The sequence below is a fragment of the Colossoma macropomum genome, unplaced genomic scaffold (genome assembly GCF_904425465.1).
Source record: "Colossoma macropomum unplaced genomic scaffold, Colossoma_macropomum, whole genome shotgun sequence".
Taxonomy (NCBI): Eukaryota; Metazoa; Chordata; class Actinopteri; order Characiformes; family Serrasalmidae; genus Colossoma; species Colossoma macropomum.
The window spans coordinates 18,720,548-18,739,689 of record NW_023494807.1 but is presented as its reverse complement, the minus strand read 5'-3'; the positions used below and the strand labels follow the sequence as shown (position 1 = coordinate 18,739,689).

Here is a 19,142-nt window from a genome sequence, read left to right as displayed (position 1 = left end):
CAGAGAGGAAGGTAAGGAGAGACAAGGGTTGGGAGCAAGGGAGAGAGAGAAAGTTTCAGAAAAAGAGATCAAGAGAAACGAGAGAGGTGAGAGAGGATGACAGTGGAGAAAGAGGGGGCAAAAGAGTGAGACAGGGAGAGAGAAGAGGGGAAGAAAAGTAAACAGAAAGGGAGAGAGAAGAGGATGAGAGAGTGAGACAAAAAGATAGATGGAGAGAAAACGTGAGGGAAAGAGAGAAGAGAGGGGGCAGGGAAAGGAGAAAGAGAGGCCAAGAGAAACAGAAAGAGAAAGGTAGAAAGAGAAAAGAAAAGAGACAGATGGAGAGAGAGTGTAAAAGTAGGAGACAAGGAGAGGGAAGGAGGGGAGAAAGAGAAACAGAAAGGGAGAGGGAGAAGAGAAGGCTCAAGAGAGGACAAGGGACACAGGAAGAGAGGGGGTAGAGAAAGAAAAGAAAGAGGGGGAAGGAAAAAAAAAGGGATAGAGAAAAAGACAGAGAAACAGAAGGGTGACAGGAAAGGGAGAGAGGGAGCAATACAGAGAGAACGAGATAAAGGAACAAGAAAGAGAGATTTCTTGGCGTTTGTGGCTCTGCTTGTGTCTCTCTCTGGGGAGGTGTTAATCAGAGTGGTATTAAATTGAATATGTGAGAGATAAAAAGAATGGTAAAGCTCATCAGTCTATCCTTCTATCTGCTGTACACATACCTTCTTTCCTTTCTCAGGGTTTTCTTTTCTCCCCACAACTACTCCTATCTCAGGAGAGGACAAACACACACTCACGCACATGCACACAGAAGCATGCACGCACTCGCAAAACAATATAACTACTGATAATCCTTTCGATATGACTCTTCTCTCGGGGATTAGCCACTAATCCTCTCAAGTTTTATTTGTCCAGTGTGATGTATTCCATCCGTGTGTGCGTTTGACGTCTCCAGGGGAAAGTCCTTAGTAAACAGAACGGGGCCGCAGTGCTAATGACTTGTTGACAAATTGCTGACTTTTTACGCCTTTGTTTACTTATTTATTTTTTTATCTCCGTTATTTATGACCTGTCATCACAAGGGCCCCAGCGGAGCCCTAGGCCATATGTGTTTGACTGCTCTGTGTGTGTGTTTGAGTGTTTGTGTGTGCTGTAACCCTCATTAGTCAGTCTGCCAGTGGAGTTACTATATTTATGCCATTTAAGAGCAGGTCAGAGGTCACAGATGTGTCGACAGATTTGCTTAAGAGATTGCTCTAAAATGAATGAGAGCTATCTGTTATTCATCACAGCGCTATGAAAAACAAATGACACTGTAGATCCAAGCTTCTCAGTCATGCCATTATGTGATATATGTCTTTATGTCACATTTTAAAGGAATTCTGTGTTCATTCTTATTCACAGGGCTACCACAGGCCAAACCACTACATCGCTACACAAGGTAAGAAATTCTTAGTTTGAGTTTGTTTTCACATATTTTCAGGACAAAATTAAATGCAGAGAAAAACAGGGTTACTGTTACTGTGGCTACAGTTAGGTTTAGGGAACATGTTGTATTTACTTATAGTAAATTGTATATCCATTTTTTGATAGATAGATAGAGAGATAGATAGACAGACAGACAGACCACTTTATTAATCCCAGAGTGAAAGTTTTCTATTACAGTAGCAAAGTACAATAAAGAGCACTACAAAAGCAAAAGAATTGTCATCGCTATTATACAGATGCATAAATAGAAGAAGTAAAGATATATAATAAAATATATTAAAACAACCATAAATTATAATGTGCAGTATGAGAATAAGTAAAATCGCATAAATATCAGGCAGTGGTGCATTTCACGTCCAGTGGATCAACCGAGTGACTATACACTGTACACAGTATGTTCATAATCATGCAGATGTTTTATTCAGGTGTGTTTGATTTTTTTTGTGTTTTGTTGCATAAAATGAAAGCTCTGGTTGCCCTTTGACTGTTTTTGAGCTTTGTATATTCAGGTACTGACATACAGATATAGGACGTTATATATTTTGCACAATTCTAGTAACAAGAGTCTAGTTGCCCTTTCAGTCATGTTAACATTTCTTGATGAACAGACCAATAGAAATGGTCCAAACTCACTTTGATACAGTCAATTACAAGTTTCTCCTTCTCCTGTAAAGTTACCATTTTGGGCATACAAAGTTTTGTTCTGACAGTGATGTGATTATAATACGTATGACACAAGATTATACACACACACACACAAGCACGCAAGTGCGAGTTGCTTTATTTCAAAACAACAAAACCAACAAAAAAAGAATAACAAAAAAAGAAACAAATCCATGAAATTACAAAAACAGAAACTAAGGAACAGACAGAAAATGCAAGACAAAAACCAAACACAGGGGTATAAATACACAGAGAGAAAACAAGCAAGACCTGGCAAAAGAGAGGGCGGAGCTACAGGCTACAGACAGATGAACACAATTACAAGGGGGCAGGACCAGGGAGGAGACCAAACCAAAATAACTACAAAAAACACATGGGAAAATGTAAACAAAAAGCACATGGCTAAACAGGGAAGACAGAGGCTAAACCGGACAAGATGTTACAAGGGCATTGGGTCACTGGCTTGTCAGTACTGTATAACTGTTAACAAACACAGTATAATTACAAAACCTCTGTGATTGGATTCAATCACAGACATTTCACAAACATGAAAGTTTAACCCAAGTTGGTGTGGCCATACCATTGTATGACCATACATTCCGAACAACGTTGGCATGTGTGTGTGCATTCATGATCATATACAGAAATAACTATGATACATGTTTGTGTTTACACTAATATAATAGAATTTGTAATACCCAGTGCAGCATATTAAATTGCATGGCTGTGTGTGTGGGTGTGTGTGGTTGTGCGAATCCTAAGCGATTAATCAGGCCTGGCTATAAGCCGAGGCGAGCAGAGTGGAATAATAAATAAAGGGATTAAAGCTTGTGCGTTTGTCACTCGGCTAATCTGGCCTGTGGAGAGCGAGTGCTCCGGCGAGGGCTGATGACCTCACAGGTTAAGTCTGATGGATGCTTAATTGTTCCGAGCTGTAAGCAGGACCACTGTGTGCATGTTTTTGTGTGTGTGTGTGTGTGTGTGTGTGTGTGTCTGTGTTTGTGTCTGGAATACGGCGGGTTCTCTAATGGCTTCCCAATCTGCCGATGAGGAGAGGGGAGTTGCATAATTACCTGTTTATTAGAGCATTGCATGCCTCATTCCTCCGTGTCTCAATTAAAACACACACTCAGCCCAGTCTAGCGGAGCGGCAGGCATACCAAACACACACACACGCTAGGCCTGGTGCAGCGGCTAGCATACCAAACACACACTCGTCAGCATCTCAGTCTAGCATGTGCAACTCACACACCCTCACGAGAACATCTCAGAGTAGCGGCAGACATACCCTAAACACACACACACTCGGAGTCAGAGTGTTACGATGTGCATATTAATGCATTACTTTCAATATGGGTGTAGATACGATATGCACTGTCAACCAAATACGGTACGGCGTAAAAATTAGAGACCACCCCTCATTTCTTTCATTTCCGTTTGAAACAGCCATTAAGTACAAGTAATTCATTTGTCAGGAGATATGTCTGAGGAGATTAGAAGGACATAAAGGGAAAGTCAGAGGAAAGTAAGTGAAAAAAAAAAACAGAAGTTTTCAAAAGTAGCGTTACAGAGAAAATGGGACTCCTGACAATCACCTGCAACACCTGGTATGCCAACAAAACTGTCACCATCACATGACCAGTACTCAAAGCTTTCATCTTTAAAACATTGGAGAAAATCAAGCTCTGCTGTTGCTTCAGATCTGAAAAAATCCACAGGTGTTTCTGACCAGCCTTCCACTGTGAGATGACAGCTCAACACTATGAGTCTGAAAGGATGTATAGCTGTCAAGAAGCCCTTACTGAGAAGAGATAATAGACAAAAAAATTAATTTGCACTAGAACTGGATATCTAAGATGTGGAATGATGTTTTGTGAAATGATGAGTCTAAATTTTAGATTAGAATGTTTTTGGATTGTGAGAAACCGAAAATACATCCAACTTCTAAGACTGAACTTGGACAATTGTTTGGTGTGGTCAAATATCCCTGCACTGTGAACTTAAATTAGTTGACTTTACTTTAAAGAATTATGCAAACTTATTGCCTTGTAAAAATAAGCTACTCAACAGGTCCAAGCTTAAATAACTTTATTTAGGACTGATAGTTACTTTCTGATTTGCAATGATCCATACTTCTGCAGGAAGTGAGGTTAACACAAACAGCCCAGTGATTTTAAATGGCTTCCATTGAGCTAACAGTACTCTGCTGTTTCAAGTTCTGCTTACTCTTGAATTAGTCAAGTTAACTTAAATGAAATACTCTTCCGTGTATAATGTATTGACATCAGTTAAAACATTTTTTATTGAATTGACTGCTTTGTAGTAATGAATACATGGCTAAGGTAAGACTAGAATCACCCATTTCTGAGGACTCTAATAGCTTAATGCACATTTGCCGTTCTGTTAGCATTCATTGTGAAAGGCTGAACTGGTAAACTGACTGACGAAAACATGTAAAATGCATGCAGACTTCACATTTAACTTGAGAGTATGGTATGTCACAAAATAACACTTTACAAAGAGAATTATGATTATAGCTTAGAAAATAAGAGTTAGTTAACGGAAAACAACAAAACGGCTAAAAATGGTGGAAAGTTTTTGGGCAAAAGACTCTTCAGTTTGTAGGACCTCCACATTAACTGATCTTAACTAGATATACCTCAGTAGCTAAGGATTAAACAAGAAATAGTAAGTGTTACTAGATTTGTATTAGTAACTTTAACACATTAGTAAAGTAAACCAAAATAAAAAACTGAAAGAAAGTCTCTTAACAAAAGAGTAGAAGTGTAACGATGGCACACGGAACCAGACGCTTGCAGACGGGGCTTGAGTTAAGAACTTGAATACCAAAGGGTTTGATCTAAAATCATAGTTGAAAAACAGAAGCAAAAAGGCAAAAACGAGAAATCCAAAAATGAGCCAAGGGGCAAGACAAAACTAAGGTCATAAGCGATATACAGGTCATACACAAAAAGGAGAAAACAGACATCAAAAGAACGCTGGTATGCTCAACTGGGAGACGATACTTCGCAATGAAGCATTACAAATAAGCAGACTACATACACAGGAAAACAGGTGTGTGAGATTACAAGTCCAGTGATAGGTGGATCAGTTGGAGTCCTTAGTCATGTGACGAAACAAGGGGTTCTGGGAACTGTAGTATAAGGCGGCCGCGTTGGCTGTAGTTTCAGCTGGGCCGGAGGGAGGCATGACAGGAAGCTGTAAGTAAGGCAAGAGGTGGACACAGCAAATATCGAACAATTTAATGTTGTGTTGTTGAGGATTCTGTGTTGTGTTCTGTTAATATATATGTTCTATATTCTGTTTTCTTTTTCATGATGCTAAAAAAATAATATTTTGTGCTTAATGGTCATTTTGACTGAAAATTAAATAAATGAAGGGTGGTATCTGAGTTTTTCAAAATATGACACATGTATAGAAAATACTTGGATGTTTGACAGACATATTGACATAAATTGGAAGGGTTTCCATGGTTCTTTTAAAACACAAATCTATGATATTCCTAAAAGAGACAGCCATGAAAGTAAGCTACTTGTTTGCATTGCATTACACTTTCACCAGACAAAAAAAATCTTTTGTACGTCTTTGTCAAAAATGTTTGATATCTTATGGGGCAAACACTGCAGTACCTATCATATTGTAAAGTCTGTGCATCGTTACCCTAACTCAGACATACATTGAGCAAGGCTATCCTTCCCAATGCTCGTCTCTGCAGGATAACTCAGCCATGTCTCTCAGAGCGCTTTATAGGTTTGTCTCTTGCCTTCTGTGGTTTTGAATATCAGTTGTGTCTCTGTAACTGATTTGTACATCTTTCTCTGTGGCTTGTGTAGCCACCTGCCTCATGAATAAATTCATGCTGTCTGCTGTACTGTATCTCACCCATGTGTAAACTCCCCGAGTGTTCCCTTCCCCATCATTTCCCTCACACTGACACTCGCCTCTACCACAACTCCTGTCTCTCTCTCTCTAGCCCCTCTCTCTTCTCTCTCTAGTTTACTCCTTCACTCTCTCTGTCTCACGTTACCTCTTACTAACTGATACTTTTGATGTGCTAATTAATACAAACCAACAAAACTTTAAGAATTCTGAGTTCTGGGAAGACCCAGAGACACTACATTCATATCACTGAAGGCCTTGTGAGCTTCTGCATTTTCAATTTAAGAAATTTGATGGTTGAGAACTGACAACCATATTTAACAATTATTCAATATCAGTCATTAAAGCACAAGTAAACTAAAACTACTGACGTTTAATTCCCGACCACACAAAATTATATTGACCCATAATCAGTTATTGGGATTCTCAGCTCCTTAAAATCCATATCTGTCACAAAATTTTCATATCGGTTCAACTCTATCCTACATACTTCCCTGTGTCTCTCCTTTCTCTCTCCTGCTCTTGTTTTCTCTGTCTCTCACTCACTTTCTCTCTCCTTCTCTCTATTTCTCTTTCCTCCATCTCTTCATCACTTATCCCCTCTTTTCTGCTTTCTCTCTCTCTTCCCTTGCTCCATCTCTCTCTTACCTTTCTCTTTCTCTCATTCTCTTTCTGTCTCTCTCTCCTCATATAGCCTCCCACCTTTTTCCGTTTCTCTTTCCCTCTCCCACTCTCTTTCGCACTCTTCCTCTCTTATGTTTTCCCTCACCTTAAATAGCCTCTCTTCCTTGCTTCTCTGTCTTTCTGTTTTTTCTCTCGCTCTCTCTATTTCTCTCTTTCTCTTTCTCTCTCTGTCAATCTCTCTCTTGTGCTAACTCTCTTTCCATCTCTTTCGCACCCTTTCTCTCTTTCTCTCTTGGTCTCCATGTTCAGGTCAGTCTTAGCTGTGGTTCAGGCTCTCCTCTCTCTTCTCTGGATTTGATCAGACAGCGTCAGCCTGATAGCTGATCTGCGCTCACCTCTGGCCTCTCTCTTTCTCCCTCTCTCTCATCTGCATCTCCACCACATCCTTGTTTTAGACGATTCATCCCCAGCTCTTCTGAAATAAGTAAGAGAAGCACTGTGTGAGAAAAGCTGATTCTTCGGATGAAACACACAAGCTCCTTACTCCAAAGAAAGGAACAAGGCAACAGGAAATAGACGCTGAAAGCACTTCCTCTCATGAGGGTGGCCATGACACCAGAGTGAGGGGTGGGAGGGAATAAAAACATTGTTATTCTCTCCAAGCTCAAACCTCTGCATTATTCATCATCATCATCTTCACCTGGCAGACAGAGCACTGACACCAGAGAGAGGGAAAGAGAGAGAGAGAGTAAGGTAGAGGGATAGAAAGAGAGAAAGGAGGGTCTGTCTCTTTGAATTAGAAGAAAGTGGGAAGCCCAGAACAGATCATGCAACAGGGTGGAAGAGAGAGAGAGAGTTTTAGAGTATTTTTCCTAGCTAGGGATATTATGTATGACTGCTGTCTCTGTTCAAAAGACCCGTAAGATAAAAGACCATCACCTTTATATGTAATTTGACTCTTCTGCTAAACACATAGGCAGTTGCTGACATAAGGTCTTCATGTCTCGTCAAAGATGCATTGCAAGGAGTTTTGGCATCAAGGAAGAGATAGCATGGGTGATTTGGCTGGCCCTGTAGGGCCCGCTGTGTTTGGGAGAAGCATGGTCTATGCCAGGGGTTGACAACCCAAACGTTAAGAAGAGCCATTTTGTCCTTTCAACAAAAATTAAGCCACCTTGGGAGCCGCATTCTGTGTCCATTTTACCACCTTCGCTGTAAATATGTCTCAGTATGTACTAATGTACTAGTATAGGTTAAAAAATATAAAGGAAAAGCAGACTTACATTGCTCTGCTTTAAGCTTTAGCTCAGCTATAGCTGCTTTCTTACATCTCTGGAAGGAAACGCAAAAGTAAAATGTCTCTCAGTGTTCGACTTTGAAGTCAGCTTCTCATTCACTAGTTTCTTGTTTGAATTTTCTCATTCCACCTTAAATGGTGTTTGAAGTGCCAGAATGTAACTGCTGCACCATTTAAGGTAGAATGGGAAAATTCAAACTAGGCTGGCAAACGAGAATCTGACTTCAGCTTTGGGACTTTTTTAGTGTTTGACAGCTTCTTGTTGCAGATTAAACATATCAGGAAACCAGCTGAGTGCTTATGAATGCAAAGATATCTGTCTGTTCATCTCTAGATGATTAAACATTACCTTAGTGACTCCCCTGGCCTAAATTAAACTTAATTTTCTTAATGAATTAGTAAATGTTAACTAGTTATGCTTAAAGCTTCAGGCACAAGGGTGTTTGCCAGGCATTTTCAGACATAATCATTGAACATACTTTTTTTATGAGCCTAAATTGCTGTTGTTAAAACTTTATCAGCATTATCAGCTATCATTTAAGGCTAGTATTGGCTTATTTAATGGCTGTTCTCTAGAGTTAAATTGACCTTTTTTACCGTGCTTATTCATGTCACTGGTTAAGCATGATTCATCATATTGTATCATATAAAAGACAACATTCTTGCATCTCTGTAATTTTTGATCAAAGTTTAGTAATTTTGCTTGCCTCTCAACACCGTGTGACATATAGTTATGTTACAGTGCACCACGAGTGGGGATAATTTATGTAAATCAGTAATGTCATAGCATCTTTTCGCTCCTCCTCCTGTGCCTCCTGTATTTACCAGGATTTTGTCCCCATCCTCTGATGCCAGTGTAGGAGGTGCTGCAGGAGACAAGTAGTCCTCCATGATTGACTGTAGACTATCGTCCAGGTCTGACTGATGTTCGTTTGGAAAGCTCTTTCACGATGGACAAAATCATGCCCTGCCCGTTATTTCCCGTACTAATATGCTGTTTCCTTCAGAAAAGCCCATTGTATCAAGGAAGAAAAATGCATTCCGATTTCTGGTTCATGTTGACTTCAGTAACCTAGACCCCATGGTTGCCTCTGCTCTACATTTCACTTTAACGGCAGTGAATGGCTGTAATTTACTGAGAGGAATTCCGACAGAAAACAGAATAACTACACTGACCTTAATCACAAACTATAGTTTAAATTATTAGATATTTAATTTTTTTCTCAAAAAAAAAAAACTACTTTGATTTGCAAGAAATAGTTTGGCACATGAACTTATCCCTTTCTATGATGAATGTCCCAAAGAGGCTGAACAGATTTTTTGCTTGCCTACATTGCAGAGATGATACAGGAATAAGTTCCGGATGTAAATCTTTTTAAATCTTCATTTAACGGTGTGTTTTTAATAGTCAGTTTAGTTAAATGGATAGCCAAGTTTATATTCCTTTGCTTATACTAAATTTGTGTACAGTTACAGCAGTTGATGTCTCATACGAGTCAGCTAAACCTCTAAGTTAACCTGCTGTCTCTGTTTTTCTCTCAGCTCTGCGACAAATAAACAGGTGAGGATGCACTTGGCCTCTTCACCTGAATGTTGTATAACAGTGAAACAAATATCCAAATAAATGAATCTGTAAATGGCTATTTCTCTTTGTTTAAACATGGATTAGTATTTACATAGCTTAAAGGCGCAGTATATGATTCTGGAAAAAGATATAATGTTAGAGTGAACGCAGCAAGTAATTTAAGTAACATTAGCTAGGTTGTGAGTTAGCAAACCGTCACTACAATTGCTGCAGCATAGCTAACCAGTTGCTGTCACAAACATGATCTCAGTGAAACAGCAAAAATGAGTATAATAGTGAAGTAAGTAATGTTACTCACCTGTCTAGCAGAAACAGAGCAACCTCCTCGTCTCTTTTTTATGCCTTTTAACTCTCTCAATGAAGCTGAAGTCAGCTTCTTTTTCGGCAGCTTCTTTTTTCTAATCTTTGTGTTCCACCTTATATGGTGCAGCAGTTACATTCAGGCACCTCAGGCCGCACAGATTAAGGTGGAACGGGAAAATGCGAATAGGAAGCCAACTTCAGCCCCATCAACATCAAGGAGTACTTGGTGAAAGAATATTTGGAAGGTCACCCTTACCTGAATGTTTCCTACTGCACTCCACCATCTTGCATGTATAGTGCCATGTGGCCGATTACACTGCAGGGCTAACATGCATGTGTGACGAGGCCGGATATGAAAACATAAAACAGAAAAGCTCGGGTTTCAACACACACAGGGATCCCCACAAAGTGTTTCCGAATTCTGTTGGGGCTAGCTGTACATGGTGAAATCTTCAGGCAACTTTAGTTGCTTGCAGCCTACATGAAACTAAATTGCACTTGAGTTGTGTACTTCAAAGTCAGCCTCAACAGTCGCAAGCATCTCAACTTTGTGAAACAAGTTTAATGAAAGCCAATCAAAATGGCAATGAGGTGTGACGTGATCATGTTGAATGACATACTTTTAAACCATTGATTTCAAGGAATTAATGGACAAGAAGAAAAAGACAGAAGATGGCTTATTGGGTGGTTGAAAAGTTGGCTAACTAGTGGAGTAAGCAGTGTGTTGTGTGCACCTTTGATTGTTTTTGAATTCTTTTGTGTAACTGTTAGGTTGCATGGAAATTATGTTGCAGGCAATTCACATCATGCAACTAGCACAAACTAGAATCAAGGTTTCACTGAGTAAAACCAGCCTAGAAGGTTAAAGACACATATTTTACCTTGTCATAGCAAAGATTTGGGTAAATTTTTTCCATTTAAAACGGAATTGTTCATTTTTATAAAGATGTACTGTAATCAATATTAATGAATTAACTTTTGACCAGATTGCTCGAGCAAGACGCATGTACTTGCAGACCACTCTAGACTTCAGATTTGGCTTCCTAGCCTCATATTTAAGCTCTCAACATTTAAGCAGAAACTACAAGTGACCAGCAAGACTGTTTAATGATGCTCTTTAATGATGCTCGGGAGTTTGGAGCGGCGGTCCGCGCGTGTGGGAGTGTGTGTGTGATGAATATGTGAGTGTGTTAATGAGGTTTAGAGGGTGTATGTCCAGGAGGTTCTGATAAACTGGCAGCTGCTCCTCTAATCCCCTCTAGAGCGGAGGTCTCATCAATAACACAGGGTCACACACACACACATGCACACGCTATCACACACTCACGTGTACGCATATTCAGATGCTCTTCAGACTGTGTGGATGCACTATAATGATGCAGGCTTTGGCAGTAGGCTGTGGTTTGGGGGTCTCTTAAGCAGCTTGTGCAGATAGATATTAGATGGATGGATGGAAGAAGGAAAGAAAAGTCTTCCTCAGTCTCGCTCTTGCTCAACCCCCTCTCTCTCTGTCTCTCTCCTCTCTCTCTCTTGCTCGTTCTCTCTCAGTTGCAAAGTCTTTTCCACATGGCTGATTGTGGTGTGCTACCAGTTTTATCATTTACAGGTGAGGCATGATAGTCTGCAGAGGGGAAGGAGAGAGAGAGAGAGAGGCTGATATGAGTGTGGCTAACATGTAATATTAATGATAGCAGGCAGATGAGAGGTTGTGTCTATCATGAGTTTTTACACTTTGCTGGTTATAGGGGGATATCAGCAGATTTCACATGGTGCTACACACACACATTCTCTCTCTTTCACTCTGACACACACATTCACACATTCTTCAGAAGAGTGACACACTGCTTGCAGGAATGACTGTCAGCAGCTCTTGACAGCTGGAGTTTCTGATACAGGAAGTGTTTGCAATTTTTTCCCCTCTCTTTTACCAGAAAACCTAAGACTTCAGCATAAAGTTTTCTATACTTTTATTTATTTTGCTCAAATAAGTTTTATTGCGGTGTGGTTGTTTTTCGACTAACTGTGCAGCTAAAGCATTCCTAAAATGCATTTGGGATTTCTTCCTGCTCCCTAGCTCCTCGAGTTTTGGAGCCCATATCACAGAAAAATTCATTTTCTTGGATGTTTTGAAATGAGTTTGCTCTAGTATCAAACATTGTTCCAAACATATCATTCTCTCTCCAGTCCGTAAAGCACTGAGACGGCCTTTCATTTATTTAATTTCAAATGAAAACAGACAAATTATATATTTTTCAGTGTCAGGAACAAAAAGCAGTAAACAAACATTTAACAGAAAATGAAACTGACAAAATTTTTAGTATTTAGTGTGTCCACACTTTACCTTTATTACAGCTTCCATTCTTTTTAGAGACTTGCTTTGTTTTTCAGAGAAATCTGCAGGAATATTTTTGCCCAACTCCGAAGTTCAGTATTAGACGTTGGTTGCATTTTTTGCTTCTCATGATCCATGTAATCCCAAATACATCCAGTGATGTTGAGATCTGGACAGTATTGTTGGGTGGCCAGTCAGTTGTTTTGAGATTGCCAGCAGCTCTCACGGATGAAAGCTTTAAGTGCTCACCTTTTAGAGTCTCATTTTCCCTGTATCTTACCATTTTTTGAACTTGAACAGTTTTGGAAATTCTTGTTTTTTTTTCTTATTTTCTTCTGACTTTCCACCCCCTTTTGAAAGTGGATTATGTTATAAATTAAATAAAGGAAAGTTGGTTTCTGACTTTTGCACAATACTGTATGTGGAAACTGAATGGAATGTTTTTGTGATGTCACGAAACTTAGTGTCACAAAGCCATCATGTATATTACACATATCTGCTCATTCAGCCTAGGTACGTGCATTCATGCTGAAGTTATAAGGGGTGTTTATAAGCGGCTTTTTGAAAGGTCAACAGAATTAATTTATATATATCTGACTTAAAGGGGTAGGCTACTGATTTTTCAAAATTTCTGCATAAGATGTAAGATGTAAACAAAGTTATTCAGAGTGGTTTGATATGAAATATTTTGTAGAAAATTAGTGTCAGAACTGGTTACAGTGGTGGCGATAGGTCTGAAGATTTTAATGCCTCTAAAAGCTACATCACAGAGAAGTATTACATGAAATATTTATGAATACACTGCCTTATGCCCAAGACATTGTTTCACAAGGTCCCCAAAGAAAACTTTTTTTTTCAGATTTACCATTGTTTTACTATGATCGGTATTACATATAAAACCTCGGAAGATGCATAGGTTCACTGGTGGTTTTGGATAGTAAATAAAATGGCTATATTTGTGTTGTAGACATTATGACCCCTGGTTCCTGTTAGCACTACTGTAATGAAATCTAAATTTGATTTTACATCAAACCGTTCTGTATGACTTTGTTTATATCTCACAATGGTTGAATTAACCGGAATTTTTGACACTGTAACAAAAACAGCCTGCTTAACACTAAGAGATAAAGAAAGACTTTAAAATGGTCATGATAGTTAGAATGAATAATGATTGTTTTTAGTACATAAAACCATGCAAATGCTATAAGTGGACTTCTGGGAAAAAATTAAAAACCAAAAAGTTGTAAGATATGGGCCCTTTACTCTCAGCGGTGTGTTTTGGGCGTAAGTTGAAGTAGGTTTCTATGATTTCTGTCAGTGATGTGCTTTGTTATACTGGCGTATGGTTCTCTTTTGCTTTGGCTTCAGCATGCTCCAGTTCTTGGCCTGTAAGGCAGTATAGCTTGGGTGTGTGTGCATATGTGTGTGTGTGTGTGTGTGTGTGTGTGTGTGTGTGTGTATGTTGGCTGGAGACTTCACCTCCTCTCATTCTCTGCCCTCACACTCTCAAAGTTACACAACTTCCAAAGTGCCTTAGTCACCCAGGCCAGATACCAGCTCTGAACTTAGCCTCATTATTCTCTCTCTCTCGCTCTCTCTTCTTACACACACACACACACACACACACACACACACACACTGTCTGGTACAGATCACTGGACTCCTCAGATCAATGGATCTGCTCACATTACGCCCACCTATCACTTATTTTCTCAAATGAATTGTTCTCTCACTCCTTTCCCTCTCTCTCTTTCTCACTCACTCTCTCTCTCGCTCTCTTTCTCAAGAGTCAATCAATGCCACAGGAGTCGGATTCACTGAGCAGTGTTAATTTGGTGATTTAGTTCGTTTGTATAGATCAAACTGCAGAGCAGTGCTCTGTAAAACAATTAAGATCTCTTTCACACTCACACACACGCACATACACCACGCTCACAGAGAAGGTCACTCTTATGAGCTGGGAAACTTGCCATACTTGAACTTGGCTTTCAAACACACAGTTGGGTCAGTTAAATGCCATTTTCTTCAGATATCTAATCTGTATCTGAGCTCTTTGTATATTGTCTCATCTCAGAGAATCAATTTCGAAACCATGTTTTGGAGCCACTGGTCACAAAGCAACTTGGCTTAACCAAGACAGATGGACAGAAAGACAACAGAGCTGCAAGATGTAGGCACACCATTAGTATTCCGATTATATTGCTTCTACTGTAATTCAGTCAAAACGGCCATTAGGTTTTTAATTTTTAGCATCAGGGAAAAAGGCAGAAAACATATATTGGACAGAAAAATTACACAGAAGCCTCCACAACTAGATATAATACGAAGTTGTCCACATTTTGCATTTATTACAGGCTTCATTCTTTTCAGGACACTTGCTTTCTGCAGGGATATTTTTCCACACCTCCAAAGTTCAGTCTTACAGTTTGGTTGTCAATAGAAACGCCTGTTTTTTCACTTATTTTCCTGTGACTTTACCCTTCTTATGTAAGTGGATTATTTTATATCTGACATCCTTAGAAATATCTGCTGAAAAGTGAATATCTTGAACTTTATGGCTGTTGTGACTGGAAATTAAATAAATGAAGGGTTTTGCACAGTTCTGTATATTAAAACTACTGTAAATTAAAATGTATTAGCGAATCATTGATGTGCCCTGTGATGGATTGGCGAACTGTCCAGGGTGTTTCCTGCCTTCTGCCCATTGACCGCTGGGATAGGCTCCAGCTCCCCCCGTGACCCAGAAGGATAAGGGCTTAGAAAGTAAATTCTGTAGCCCCAGTAAATAGATACATAGGCAGATCAATAGGCATAATATATTTGATGGATGCTATAGAGCCAAGGTTGTTATTTCTTTGTACTTAAAAGGTGCCATTGATTAGTCAGCTGAAAAGCCACTGGACACAGCTTAGAAGTCGGTAGAATCGTTTGAAGTTGTCTTCACTGCTTAAACGTGGAGTAGCTCAAAGCAACTTGTTGATGTTATAGCTGTTCTGAGCTGTTCTGAGGCTGGTGTTCACTGGGATCAGTCAGTGTATTATGTCACATGGCATTTGAATCCTATGTAGCAGACGTCCTGTTCACTGCTCACCACACCAGGAATCAATCTGACAATTCCCATACAGGCCAGTGAACTGATGCAGAGTTTGTGGGGTGTGGGGGTCTGAGGGTGGTGGTAGTGTAAGATGCCATGAGTTTAAGTGATATGGTTTTAGTCCAGAAGAGAAAAAGGAAGTGAGACTGTGTTAGAATGTACAATACTGCTCAAAAGTTTGGAATCAATTTTGTTGCAGAAAAGTGATTGTAATAGGCTCATCCTGTGCAGCTTCACAGCTTTTAGATCATTATTAGGATGCCAGGAAGCTGTAAATAAAAATGAAGAAGTATTATTTGTGTCCAGAATGATGCACAGAGCCGTAGAAGATTCTAAAATGACTGATAAAGCTGTATAACATAGAGGATGGAGTTACAATAAAATTAATATCCAAATTTCACCATACGTATGCAGAAATACAGCAACACAGCAGAAGCACACTAATGCCATCTGTAGCCTCAGTTTCTAAAATGACGAAATACAAAAAGAACATTGTAAAAGTGGAAAGTGTAACTCATAATAATTCATTGCCTTCAATTACCAACCATTCTCTGTTGTTGAGGATTCTGTTTGCAGCATGTCCTGAAGCCCACACACTGTAATAATTTTAGTAAGTTAATTTTATGTAAAGTGTTTTTATTTATTGTCAGCTTTTTTCAGTTTTTTGCCCACTGTGTACTGAGTTCCAGTTTTAGCCAAAAATATTCATTTCGATGTATCTCTACATATTTAATTATCCTAAAATAACTTGTTGTTCAGAGAATTCTTGAAATATTGAATAAAACATCTAAAAATATTTCTTGGTTAATAGTTTGTAATTTTAAAATCCATATGGTTTTAATTATTATTGTTGCTTTATATAGTAAACTTGTTACCATGGAAAGTGATTTCAAACTTTTGAACGCTAGTGTACATGTTTATGTCTGTGAATGCCTGTCTGTTGTGTGTGGGTGGATTTGTGTTGACATCTGTGCATGTGTAAGTATGTATGTGCGCATACATGTGCGTGTGTGTGTGTGGACCGTCAGCTCTCAGCCCAGCTGTTTTATAATGACATTTTTATGAGCTGGAGGAAGATCAGGAGGTTGTAGCGATTCTCGGCTGAATGTAATTTGCCTCTGGCTGCAGGTAATGCGCATTAGCTCCAGCCCTTATGCAGGGATTTGCACACACTAATTAATTTGTCACAAGTCATTTTTTTTACCGCTGGTACTTGATTAAAAACAATATTAATTCAAATTAATTAGATTCCTAATTGAAAATTGGAGGGACTGAATGGTCAGCACTGGCCAAGCTGGTGTCATTAACTCAATTTGTGCTTTTGATTTTCATGTACAGTTTTGTTGAGTACTTTGTTATAAGTATAGGCCTATAACAGTGGACGACTTTTGGCTTGATTGTGAATTGGAATAGATTCTAAAGTCAGAATAGATGAAGTAATACAATCATATGGACAAACAAGGTTCTGTCCCGACAGCAACAGTGTACCATATTTGAATGCCATTCACTGTGTTTGTACGTTTTCTATGCATAGGACCCATGCAGGAGACTGTGATTGACTTCTGGAGGATGGTTTGGCAGGAGAACACAGCAACCATCGTCATGGTTACTAACTTGGTGGAAGTTGGAAGGGTGAGTACACAGTACATGGCATCTGTAGTTTAGAACATGACACAGGTCAGTCATAAAAGACTATGTAGCTTTTAAACACTTGGAGAAACACTGGTTTCTCTAGCTCAATACAGTTACCACAGGCACTGAAACTGTAATGAGTTGGCCCAGTTGGACAGTTGCGTTCCCGTAGGATTCTTTGCTGGTGAAGTGATACATCTCGAGGTTCTTCTTTGTGAACTGAGTGGGAACTAATCATTGTGGATCATTACCACACAAGCATGAAATAGCTTTTTACTCTGCCTCTTGCATGATGACCAGATCTCCAGACCACTGAATCTAGATCCTAATGAGCCATCTTGTCAATGAGAGGACCATCACTTCTGAAAAAATATAACACTGATGCCCCTACAAACCTGTGGGAAATCCAGAAAAAAATAAAAGGGATGCCTTGATTACGTTGTATGCCGCTAGTCCTGATGTAGTTCATTTACTGTTCAGTATCTGTCAATCATGCCAGTATGTGTATTTGTACTATCGTCAGTAATTTGTAGTTGTACAGCTGCGCAGTGCACACTTAAAGTGGAGTAAGCTCACTCAGTTACAATATGCTAGTCTTCCTTAAAGTCCTATAATTAATTAACTTAATTTTTGTTGCATAATGTGACATACTAAACTAATACATATTGTTTTTTTGGACTACTTTTTTTTCTTTTATGGCATCTTGAATACAGTATTCCAATTACTCTAATATATCAAGAGTAGTAGTTCCCTTAGCTTTGTGTGTTGTTACTCTTACCACTAATCAGTGCTGGGGTATTTACTCAAATTATAATCCATTACAAATGGATGAAATGGTATCACTTTACTTTATGACAGTGGCATAAATAGAGTGCAGTGAGGTAAAATAGCCCTTTAAAAGGATAAGAATTTGATCCGTCAGTAAAGATGAGTTCTCAGTTCAGTAAATGTTACAGAATTTCCCCACTAGTTGAGACTCTTTCCATCACACATTTTCTCCTCTTATACCCACTTATGGGTGGCTGCGGCTTTGCTGGGGGTGAAACTCACAATCACCTCTTTGGGTGATGGCTTAGCCTGTGGCACCACTCAGGAGTGCCTGAAGTTACTCAGACTTTGTGTTCATAAATGTTTAATATACTACTGAAAATATTGGTTGTTTTAGCTTTGCAAAAGTAGCATGGTCACATGTGGTGTAACTGTCTAACAGTTCAAACCATTATCAGGAGATTGTAATTCGAAATCCAGCTGTCCATATCTGGAAGTCCAAGAGGAGAAAATATCTGATGGGATTGTGTGATAGAAAGAGTTCCAGCTAGTGGCGAAATTAAGTTAAAAAACTAATTCTATATTTCTAGTTCTATTTTTTAACCGTAATGCAGGAGAGAGTTGGGAGAATGAGTTGGGGAAACTAATTCCTCAAGTTAACTCAAAAAAGCAGCGTAATCAGTCACCTTATAATTTTAAGTTGAGCTGACTTGACTTGACATTTTTTACAGTTTGTCTTTTTTTGTCTGTGAAGACATTTTGAGCTGCATTATATGTATGAAAGGCACTATACAGATAAATTATTCTTATTATAATCTCAAAGTCTCAAAACTACCACCAGCATCTTTCTCAATCTTATCCCATATTTCAGCATCAGCCTTGGAGCTGGCTGGCTCTCCCTCCCCTGGCGAGCAAGTGGTGGTCCGGCTTGGCAGATGTGGCTTGCTGTAGGCTGCAAGTGCCAGGCTAGTGTGTGATACTGATCTAATGCTGGCTGCAGTGCTGGAGGAGGCTGATCTAATGCTGCCTGTTGGCGGCGGGTAGCTGGCGGCTGGTGGCGCGTGTGTCGGGGAGGGAGGGCTGCCGAGTCTTTCCCACAGAGAGCCATAAACCCACCGCTGCGTTCCACTGCCGCCCATCTGCCTCCATACCGCACCAAGGCACTCAGGGAGATGTGCTGCAGATCAGATGAGCCCTGCAGGGGAGAGGGGGAGAGGGACGGGGGGAGCACAGAGAGGGAGTGAGTAAAGCTAGAGGAGGAAGAGAGGTAGAAAGACAGAAGAAGATGAACTCTGGAGGATGTCTTTTTGAAGCAGACAAACTGAAGACATTGTAAGGAGAAGGGGCAGAATATTCTGATGCATAAAAGAAAGCTACAGTTTGAAGGAAAGTCATTACTTTTGTTACTATTATTTATATTACTATTATTTTTTGATTCATTTATTGATAAAATTAAACTTAAAATTATAATGTA

General features: G+C 39.4%; 1 protein-coding gene across 1 annotated transcript in view; it reads left to right on the top strand.

Moving 5' to 3' along the window:
- The window catches only part of LOC118796980 (receptor-type tyrosine-protein phosphatase mu-like), a 269,176-nt gene that overhangs the window by 224,143 nt on the left and 25,891 nt on the right, over positions 1 to 19,142 (top strand). The window contains exons 23-24 of the mRNA XM_036556162.1: positions 1,387 to 1,423; positions 16,803 to 16,900. Of these exons, the coding sequence (XP_036412055.1) occupies positions 1,387 to 1,423; positions 16,803 to 16,900 (135 nt within the window). The remainder of the gene's footprint in view (positions 1 to 1,386; positions 1,424 to 16,802; positions 16,901 to 19,142) is intronic.